We start from the raw sequence: 11,571 nt of genomic DNA on the forward strand, positions 1-11,571 counted from the left end.
ATACACACACACACACGGTAACACTGCATGCAAGCTGGTTCACCTGCACGCTCTCGTTCTCTCTCTCTTTCTCTTTCTGTCACACACCAACTCTTTGTCTGCCATTCCCCTCAGTTAGCTTTAGCCAAAACAATATCAGCTCTCATATTTATGACCACGTTACAGACAAAATCAAAAGTTCCTGAGGGTGAGGATTCAATCAGATAAGCTGTATAGTGACGATATAACATTTTTGAAACCCTCGTCATCTCCACTATCGGGCATGATGGCCATTCATTTGTGTATACAGTCACAAAAGATTCACATGTGCAGCAGGCTCAGCAGAGATACAGATTACGGCAAAAACCTTGCCATAAATCTCGTCTTTCAGATGTAATTACGCAAAAGTAAAGAGACAAGAGAAGGCAGATGGGTGTCTTGAGGTGATTGATCCCACCTTCACTGACACAGCAGATCACAATCACAAAAAATAAAGGCACTGTCTGACGCTCCTAGCAGAGGAGTAATAACATTAATCCAGAGATAAAGCCACTGCACCCTCATACAACACGGGTGTCATAATAACACAGTGTGTTTCTCCATGATAAGCAGTATGTGGAGGACATCTTCTTCACAACAGATGTAAAATAAGATGCTAGCATAACTTTGGTAATTCCATTGACAAGCTGGAAAAACATACAGTCAAAGAGATCAGCATGTTTGTGAATGTCTAAATACCAACGGGATAAACCCCACACAAAGAATTATAGCTTGTGACCAAACACTGTATTTTCAGTCTATAAAGCTTCCTACACACTGTAGCTCCCAGACCCCATATGGATTTTTCATGAAGCCTTTATGGGTTTTGATGCAGATGACCATTTTACAGCCTCCAAATACTGAGGAGATATATGGAGCCTATTTGGCTTGAGGCATATCAGGAGGCACTAGAACATTAATAATTAATTTATCTGTGTGTGTGTGTGTGTGTGTGTGTGTGTGTGTGTGTGTGTGTGTGTGTGTGTGTGTGTGTGTGTGTGTGTGTGTGTGTGTGTGTGTGTGTGTGTGTGTGTGAGAGAGAGAGAGAGAGAGAGAGACAGAGAGTGAGAGATCATGTGTGTGTGCATGTGTGACCAAACAACACCTGATAGACCAAGTTCTTATTTTCATATTTCAACCTCCATTTATTTGAACCAAAAAAAAGATCAGGGTTAAATCCACTAAACTTAAATACAAAAATAAGGGACTCAAATTGAAATCAATATATGAATACAATTTACACATACATCCAGTGCTGTGAAGCAGGATGACAGCATTGTGAAAATGACAATACTTTTGATATGGCAAAGAGGGGAGCTTGATCAAGCCAAAATGCTTTGTTTAGGCAACTGCGTAGCCAGCTGGGACTGTCAGAGGTCTATGAATCAGTGGCTTGGATCTGTGTTGTGTTTTGTCCCGGTCTTAAAGCTAACAGTAAAAAAATAGAAGGGAGACTTTTCGAGAGCCATCCCAAATCCTATCTTTCAACCCCCCCACCCCCCACCCCTAATATCTCCCTCTCCCGGTCTCACCGTCTGGTCTGCTGCAGCAGGCACCCTATGCAGTGAAGGGGCCAATTCCATTATCCCGGGAAATTAAACAGAAACCAAACCGAGCCGTGTGCGCTATGTGGGGGTCGTAAAGGTGATTTCGCTTTTCGGGGCAATGAGTTGTTAGAAATCGTGTGTCCCACTCAGCACGAATTCTAATATGAAGGGGCGTTGTCTGTTTATATGGCCGCGCTCTCTCATTTCTCAACACTCTGCAGTCTGATGGAAATTCCACAGTGCGCCTGTTCCAGACAGTCCCGGTCCATCCGTAACAAACAGACAGTCCAAACCCAACAGGTCCTTGCATGTGTGCGCGTCTGTGTGCTTGTGTGCGAGTACGTTTGTGTGTGCACAAAAGTGTGCGTCCGTGCGCCTTGGTTAGAGGAGGCAGGGAGGGCGGTGGAGGAGACGATATCAAACGGAATTCCTGATCACTCCTTGCCCCCGTTAACCAAAGACAGCTCTTTGAGAATTCCACTGGCGTCCACTCGCCTCCTCTCCCGGATCATGTCCTCCAGGCTGCGAAAGACCAGAGTGTGCACCCCGCTGCCGGACAGATGCACTTTGAGGAAGTACTGCTGCTCCGCTGAGTGCGCCTCTCCCCCGGCTTTGAACTCCCGTTTCCCAAAGCGGCACCAGGCTGCGAAACTTTCCGAGTTGGTCCAGCATATCTCCTCGCTGCTCAGGCCCAGGTGTCCTGCTGCGTTCTGCATCACCAGGTCAGGGGGAAGCGGTCGAAAGCGAAACCGATTGTTGACTATTCTCCCATGGCGACCGCTGCTGATCTCAAGCAGGCTATCCTTGCGTATTTCGCCCTTGTGCAGATGAATGACCTGGTCGTCCTGCTCGAAGATGACCCAGTGGGGAGCTTGCGCGGTGGCCACCAGCTCCAGCAGGTCCCCCGGTTTGCACATAGTCAGCAAACTTTTGGCCGAGTACACATTCAAGTCCTCGTTCTCCCGCAGCTTGGAGAAGATGCATTCCTGGGAGCAGAAGGCTGAGTACTCCACCTCGCTGACCGAGAAGGGTCCCTCCTCGGCCGAGCTGTGGTCTTTGGTGAAGCCGCAGTCGGATGGAGTGCGGTCGTCCACCTCCTCCTCTTCGTCAGAGAAGAAGTAGGCGACGCCGACTCGAAGCTCGTCCTTCTCCAGCCCGGACGGATCCCCCGTGGGCAGTTCGCTGTAGTTGAGGTGGGTGATCCGATCCAGTTGATTTCCCATCAATGACCTGACAAGGCAGAGGCATGGACTGCGGTGTCTGACAGGGATTTGGAGAGAGCATGAGATGGATAGAAGGGTGTCACAGCGTAAAAATACAGCGTCAAGTAATACATTCACCTTTCACAAAACAAGACACATTGTGCACAAACGCTTGACTGCATTGAAATAATTTTGCTCAGTAGGAGAGTCAAAGAAAGCACTTAGCACTTCTCAGCAGTCACCTACACAGAGGGACAAGAGCTCTTCCGTATGATTGAGACGAAAGAGTACACTAATACAATCAATGATCCACTGCCCCCTGCTCTCTTTACACACATTAGTGAATCATTAATTCCAGTCCAATGTAAAAAAAAAAACCTGTGATTCTCAAGCAAAGGAAGAAGGGAAACAATGGACAATAGTGTGAGGCTGGCAGCTGATGCTTAAAAAGAAGTAGGAAAGAGAAGCCACAGTAAATAAAGGCCAATCTGGTGTCTTTACGCACAGTGCAAGATTTAAAAAAAAAAAAAAAAGGTGGGGGAAAACGGATACCTGTGCGCTCCCAGGGCAAATGGTTAAATATCCTTATGGTCCATTGGTGCAGAGGGCTGCACGGTCCCCTGCTCTCCTTCTTTCGGTTTTTCTGTTCTCTCTCTTCACACGCTGTCCCTCACTCTTCGCACCGCGCACCGGGCGCTCCGGCTGTCGTGCGAGCAAGTACTTCACTCTTTTCAGCACCAGCTCCATTTAAGTACCAAGGAGAGCTCCGCCTCAGCCGACGCGCTCCTCCTTCGGTGTGTTTTACTGGAGCGCGGTCACGGGTCTATTACAGCCGAGCCAATGGGAAATGCGGAGGAATGTGCCAGTCAATCAGATGATCCAATCCGGTGCCTTCAGGGCGGCAGGCGGCGATAGGCGACTGTTACCGTGGCATGGTTTTTGTTGTCAGAGCTGTGGAATTCTCAACATGATCAGCGGAGTCCATATATAAGTTCAAGGCAACAGTCGCCAGTGATAAGAACGAGCATATCTTACCACGAGGGTATGCGAGAAGCCCGAGTTTTCATGAGCAATCAACATTTCGACTATCTCAAAAAATACTCCAAAGCTGCGCCCTTATCATACAGCATGCACACAGTAACTGCAGGACATGACAAATGTGCCCCCTACTCCCTGAGTACATATCCATCCTCCAGGTGCCATATGTAACTTGGAAATTATTTTCACATGCTTCACCAGCTTCACAACACTTCATCGTTGTACTCTCATTATCTGTCGGTGTGTGTGTGTCTGGTAGAGACTGTAAGGGCAGGGTGTTGAGGCAGGTGTGTGTTTGTGCGCAAAACAGGAACAAAACAAAGGAGTCTACAGGGAGATTAATACAAAGTCTATGATATTTTATTTTGCATGCATAATATATTGTATAGTTACATATTGTGCATGCAAGATACATGTGAGTACGCTCATGTCATCTCCAGTCTGCAGTGATGTCTCTCTTTTCATCACCACTGCCCAGGGCAGATAGACATCATGCTGTTTATATCAGACCCCTCTCTTTGGAGTGAATGTTTTCTCTGTCTACCTGTGCATGGGAAATCTGTTCATCTTTTCATTTTATTTATTTATTTATTTTTTTGCTCTGTCAGCATCTGGAGCATTCCGGAGAGTAGCTCTCCCTTTCCTCTCCCAGATGGTTGGTGATAGCAGCTCTCCAGTTGCTGACATGTACGGTCCCTGGTCTTTGTTTCCACTGATGACAGAGAACGAACGGTGGCTTTTTTCAGTAAGTTAGATATGATTTTACAAAGCTACACACACACACACACAAAGACACACAGTCATGCATGCAGCTGTTTGTTTGTCCTCCGATGTGTTTACACTTCAATGTGAAGGCAGGAGTGCATGTATCTGATTGATTGCCTTTCAGTACAATAAAGCTGCATTTATGATGGAAATTTCCCTTTGTACTTAAACTCAGATGGAGAGTGAGAGAAACAGTAACTTTTTTTTTTTTTTCATGAGCAGTACACTGGCTCACACACACTCACACACATGCACTCATGAGGTGTCACGGGACTGTCAGCAATGGCTTTGGCTGCAGCTCCTCCGGGCATGTGGTCCTGCCACCTATAATCTACAATGAGCAGAAATGAGTTTCCTTTATAGACACCGCCTTTCCTGGACACACACACACACACACACACACACACACACACACACACACACACACACACACACACACACACACACACACACACACACACACACACACACACACACACACACACACACACATGTACTGTACTCGTTCTCTCTCTCTTTTCCGCCCCCCTCCCTCCTTCCTCTATTTTACACACGCACATGCACCTAATCATATATGCAGCTGGTGTAATAATAAGGCAGGTTGCAGACAGTATTGGAATAACCACTGAGACGGGGTGATATTTCACAACCCCAATAATTGGATACGTCTCTATTCCCTAATTACTAACTAAATCATATACAGTACATCGCAAAGCTATACCATGCAGATAAAACAGATTGATGTTTGAATCCATTTGTGCATAGATTTGCGGACTGCTGTGTGTGTGTGTGTGTGTGTGTGTGTGTGTGTGTGTGTGTGTGTGTGTGTGTGTGTGTGTGTGTGTGTGTGTGTGTGTGTGTGTGTGTGTGTGTGTGTGTGTGTGTGTGTGTGTGTCAGTCAGTCAGTCAGTCAGACAGATCATCTGTCACGTGAGACAAAAATACAAACATGTACAAATGCAGGTCTGTCTCTTGAACATGCAAAAGTGTAACAGAACAGCACCCTGATGCATTTTGTGATGTTGTACCCCAGCACACAGTCACACATGCTGACCACGGTTTCATGGAACACGAGGCTGAGAGAGCTCTGGGCATAATGTATATATGCAATGTAAAACGTGTGCCTTTTGAGAAGAAGACGCATCACATCGAGTCATAAACCTTTGAGGCTCAAAAGGTGTAGAAAGAAAGTGAGGAGAGATGTTCTCCTCTATGCATGTACTTTATGTTGGAGATGATTTTAGCATACAGAAAAGGATAACGTGTCTTGTCAACATTTTAAAATGTTAGACCTGCATCAACTGCGTCTTTTGTTGTATTGGTGACATTTTAGCCTACTATCCTTTTTCTTTTTTTTTCTTGGTGTCTGACTTCTATAAAAAAAACCACCAAGGTAGCAGAAAACACAATGTAAGCTGTTTTGTGATACTTTATTGATCCCTGCGGGAAAAATAATCTTTTTGCTTGTGCGTTTCCAGGTAGGTCAAAGAGCAGGGTCAGCCACAGAGCAGTGTCAGGTAAAAAAAAAATATTAGAGAGCTTGGCTGCCATGTTTTCGTAGTTGCTGGAGACCGATTGCTCAGTGTAAGAAACAGTATTGTGATCCATTAGGTGAAGAGCGAAACAGAACAGTGTGCAGAAGAGCTAAGCCATGTGCCTACAAAGGTTGCAGCTGCATCAAAAATTACTCTACAATTATCTCCTGTCTTTGTTACGTAGTACATGTAATTGCTGAATGACAGTTATATACATTAACAACACGTGTACATAGACGGGGTGATTGTTTTTGTAATTATTTTTCTTGAGTGAATATGTTAGAATTAACATGTAGCAGTGGAAGGCTTTGGTTGCCATTGGCATGAATTGTAATAGAATAATACAAAAAAAAAAAATACAAAAAAAAAATCCTATTACTGACTAAATGAATGTTGATTATGTTGACACAGATGCAACCCCCCCGCCCCCAATATTTGATTGTAGTTTTGGGGCATTGATATTATATGACAAAGATCAGATGCCACTTATGTGAGGAAACAATGCATACAAGTAGTAATATCCTCTAGCGTATCATTTGTGAGTGTGATTGTATAGGTGCTTAGGTGTTGCAGATGGTAGCCATCAACATCATCATTATATCTATAATCAGTGAGGACTTTCCTCTGGGGTGTTATTTCTCGAACTGAGCATTGTCTTTATCTTAGTGGGAAGAAGGAGCAATGAACCTCAGGGTCTTTGCTTGGTTAAACCGTATAATAGGCAATCATAAAGTGCAACTATACACTGGCAAAACTGCAGCAGCATTAATAAATGGAAATGATATATTTTCAAACATTTATTGAACCACAGTGTTTTTCCGTGATGTTTATTTTTCAAGAACTCTTTGCTCCATACTTATTTACAGCGGGTTGATGCCTTGCTCAAAGGGATGTTACACTGTGTTTATTAAACTCCTCCCTGTCCAATCATATCTTAACAACCAGGCCCACCATAGACCCGGGGATTTCTCTATATGTTGAAGTGTCATGTGGATTGGATTAAGATAAGATCTATATCTTGCATGGTGAGGTAAAACACACGTTTTCGTTGGTCTTTTAGTTGGCAAGTTCCACGAATGAGTAACCACTTCCATATTTTCTGCCGCATACAAGGTTGGACTGTGGGCCGCGTTGATGGCAGACATATGACATGAACATAAGTTTCTGACATCACAAAGTTATGGAAGTCCAAATCGCTCAGATGCTGAATACAGCCTATATATTACAGTATATATTTCTCCATGGTCTAAACATTTTGACTTTTTCACAATATTTATATCGTACCTCACCCATCGCAATAATCCTAAAAGAAATGGAGATCAGATGTTATACCATGCAAATTCTTTGAAAATGACAAGTGTTGTTTATTCATGTATCAAAACAATGGATGCCAAGCAGCAGCTTGCGCTGTTTATATGCATGGGCATTTTCCCTAAAAAGAAGGGGAGAGGCTCAAAATCTGGAAGAGATCCTAGGTAGACAGAGGGAAATAGAAGGGAGTGAACCTTATCAAATGAAGGTAAGTCAAGGTTCAGCCAAAACAAGTTATGTCATCAGTCGCTGATGTCAGTAGCAAATCAAACATGGGAGTGGCAGCAACTAGATCTAAAGACTTAAGTTTAGAATTTTTACAAATCATACACCACATGATTTTCAGGTCCAGACCTGCCTGACTTGGTCATAGTATGTGTCCTCGCTTTAAGGGGGGAAGGCTTAGCAAATGAACAATTTATCTGCTCAATTCCCAACCAAATATTGTGGCATCATTTTATACAGCACGATATATTTCAAATAGACTTCTTGTGTTCTTAACAGATGTCTTGCCTTCACAATATTATGTTATAGTTGGTTCCTCTCTTGCTTCTCTTATTCTTTCTGACAGCCACCTTCATTTTCACAAGATATTGAACACGGGCCCAAATTACATCATAAATAACCAGATAGATGCTGTAAATCAATTAGGCTGTCCCACAATAATAACTGTGCCATAAATAGAAGATGTTTGCCATCATGTCCGAGTATCTGTTTCGCCAAGCGAGAGGAGAGAGACTTTCAGTAATGGCAGATGTTAAAAATGATAAAGCCAAAGATTTATTTTTTGGTCTTGGTGCACAAACAGGCAAAACATGACTTGCTTAAAAGCTGCTGTTTTGGGACATTATAGCTATAATGTAGATGTTCAATAATTTCTAAACAGTTGAGTCTTTTACTGGCTTAACGACTCTGGTTTACATCCAAGCAATCACATATGGCATCAAGCTGTCCCAAGACATCTTGCAATTCAACAGGGGAGGAAATTGGAATAGTTTGGTCACGAAACGTTCCTTTTGCCAATATGAAGGATTGAATTGGCAAAAGTGTCTCTGTGTAAGACCAGTTCCAAAAATATCCCTCCATGTTTCTCCATATACAGCCAGTAGCTCCCATTGTGATACATAACAACTTCATTTATTATACTGTGTTTGTTTTTGAGCGACAATGTCCATCTTAAAAAGGAATACGTAGGTTTGTGATTGTTGTTTTTTATTATCGGTATGTTATATTTATTTTCTCATCTTTATTTTTTTTTAATACAACAGAATTTGAGGTTTGATTGACATTTCAGTCATCAGATTCAGGTTAGAGTTTGTTATACGGTATTTTATCACAGACATCCACAAGAAATCAATAAACTATTTGCGCTATTTCAGGTCCGTTTACCAACTGTTGCCTAATGCTACCTCTGTAATGTGTGTGCGTGTGCGTGTGCGTGCGTGCGTGCGTGCGTGCGTGCATTGGCAGGTTTTGTATGTGTGTCATGTGTTTTGTTCCAACTCTATCTGTCTCCCATTGAAAAGCAGGTCTTCCATCAGTTCTTATCAGCTCTCCTCAGACTGCAGACTGTGACTCATTCAGGAGGCCCTCGTCCGACACATCTGAAGCCCATCGATGTGGCTCTGAATGTTAACTTCTGCAGATTCAACTCCTCTCCATCTCCAACTTAATGCTGTTACAGTCCATCTGCTCTGAAAAGACTTGTACCTTTCACAGACCTGTATGTATGTGTGTGTCTGTGAGTCCAGGAGAAGGCAGACATGCTGAATTCTATCTTTCTGTACTGGATTTAACAGAGCAGAATTATAACTCAGTGTGATCCTGTGTACTGTAGTTAACAAAATCGTAGTGTGACAGTCCAATATGCTGAGTTGACAGAAGGTTGTAGCTCAATGAACTGTACAGCGGCATAAATCAGGTGAGATTTCTGTTCACCGCACATGGTTTATAACTGCTGCAAGTGCAGCCTTTATGTGCACTCAAGTCAAAACAATTTCACAAATAAGAGAGTTTGATCAACTATAAACTGCTTGACACACAAATAGTCAATCTTAGAAACAAAGCGTTTTACAGCTAGTTATATTGCAGTACTTAAAAATAACATTGTAACTACTGTGTCCACTGTTTAACTTAATTTTCAAACAGTAAAAACGTTATAATGATGAATGCTGAAACCTTCTAGCATAGTAAGAGAGGAGTCACAAAGTTCAACTTTGTAGGGTCAGTTATAAATAAATCTATTGGCTTGCTCTATAAGCATCGGCTGATATTAGCAGCCGGAAGCTACTAGTGATACCAGACAAAGTACACTAAGGATGGAGCAGCAGAACACCCGAATGTGCTGAATTGAGATAGGGACTGTTTTATTGCTTTTTTAAATTAAAAAAGAATTAAAACCTTTAATTTTTAAGTAAAATATTTTGTTATCTCTTCCCTCAAATGGTAACATTGGCTTTAGGAATAGTCCTACTTCCTAAAAAATGCATGAGAGTTGGTTCATAAAGTTAGTGAAACAACCTATTTCCATTTGTTTTGGTGTACAAAGTCAGTTAAATGCAAAAGTGTCTGCAAAGAATGGAAAAGCTTTAACAGCTACAACACACTGAAGTGTAAAGAAGGAAAACACTGTCAATAAACAATCAAGATGAAAGCAGCTGATCCAAAGCGTGAGCCCTGTTGCCACAAATATGTCTCTCACACACAGAGTTTATACTGCCAACATTTTATTTGGTTTACTTTCAGGCAGTTTATTTGTTCAAATAGATTTCCTGTTTGCCACCCGTACACATTGTTGCCATTGTTACTCTCTAAATCCACTACTACGGACGCTAAGCTTGAAGGACTCTTCAATAGAAATATTAACCTGATTTGTGCAGCGATGTGTCCATAAGTGTACTGTAGCTGGAGAGCACCAGATCAACACTCTGCCACTTTTTTCTTTAAGTGAGGAAATATAATGTTCACAGTTCTCTTGAGTTGGACTGAAATTCCTTTACATTCATTAAGTGCTTGAAGATCCAATCATTTCTAAAGCATATTTCATACGGGAGAGACGATAAAAACAAATTGAATGGTCAGCATTGACATATTGGTATTTAAGGTGTATTGATTGACTCATGATATCAACTTAAAGCCTCGTTTTGATCCGCTACCATTTGCCCTGTTACTGCATTATGCATTAATAAATAACTCGACACATTCTGTATGTTTCAGATAAAAGCCCTCGAGCATTTCAGTAGACAGAAACCCTTCATTAACCCGGCTTTTATTGTGAAACATTTGCAGGAACATGTTGTGACTTTAATCAAACAATAAAAATTTAGATGATATATTCAGGGCAACCGTTATATATTGCATTGATAATGATGTTGTAATTTATTTTTCATTTAATATTGCATGTAAACTTACCACAACAGTGATTACACAACTTTAGAAAAAAAAAAAAGTCACAACTTAACAGTGCACACATCCCTAGATATATCTAATCCACAACCAGAAAAAAAAAAAGGTGTTGATGGAAACAGTGCCGGGGCCTGCTGAATGGAAGCAAGCAGGCCAGGCCGTATCCCTACCCCATCCCCCAATGCTTCCGCCCCCTCTCCTTTTCCCCCCATATCTCTCTCTGGTTGGTGTAGTCCATTGGTATGCAGGGTGATATTGTCTCGTGTTTTAGGGGAAGGATAAAAGAGTAATCAGTGCCAATGAAGCAGCTCTTGTCCCAGAACACAAATGTGCCAACATCAGCAACACCACCAGATCATGTGCGTCGGTATGTGTATGTGCATCTTTCTGTGTGAGGGGAGGAAGCGGTATCAGAGAGGTCATACAGAGGTTATATTCCTCGACACAAATTTAATACGACTGCTTTTCCTCTTTTGCTCAAAGCCAGCTGTGCGACGATCGCAGCTGTTTATTTTTCATATTTTTCTCAAGTCCTGTCTCCGTCTTCACCACCATTAATCTGTTAGGAAGAAGAATTATTTCCAGAGACATATGTTACACTAACCAAACATAAATTTTATACTTGTACAACCTTGGGACATGCCGGCCCAATTTGCATGGTCCTGATGCAACTGTTGTGAAATGTATGCTATGATGAAAATATGGAACCAAATACATTTGTTATTTTTGTTGCTTATGGAGAGGCAAAGA

At 42.3% G+C, this 11,571-nt stretch overlaps 1 protein-coding gene across 1 annotated transcript; it reads right to left on the bottom strand.

The window, feature by feature from the left end:
• Nucleotides 1-1,520: 1,520 nt before the first annotated feature.
• On the bottom strand, nucleotides 1,521-3,472 carry lratd1 (LRAT domain containing 1). Its single transcript, XM_069722876.1, has 2 exons — nucleotides 3,320-3,472; nucleotides 1,521-2,825 (listed from the first exon to the last, which is right to left on the bottom strand). Exon 2 carries the CDS (start codon nucleotides 2,786-2,788, stop codon nucleotides 2,000-2,002), a length of 789 nt encoding a protein of 262 aa, XP_069578977.1. The 5' UTR covers nucleotides 2,789-2,825; nucleotides 3,320-3,472; the 3' UTR covers nucleotides 1,521-1,999.
• Between the last annotated feature and the right edge of the window lie 8,099 nt (nucleotides 3,473-11,571).

Source organism: Brachyistius frenatus, unplaced genomic scaffold, assembly GCF_029030835.1.
Source record: "Brachyistius frenatus isolate BFR_SWC_R1_liver_20210118 unplaced genomic scaffold, ASM2903083v1 Contig_307, whole genome shotgun sequence".
NCBI classification, from domain to species: domain Eukaryota; kingdom Metazoa; phylum Chordata; class Actinopteri; family Embiotocidae; genus Brachyistius; species Brachyistius frenatus.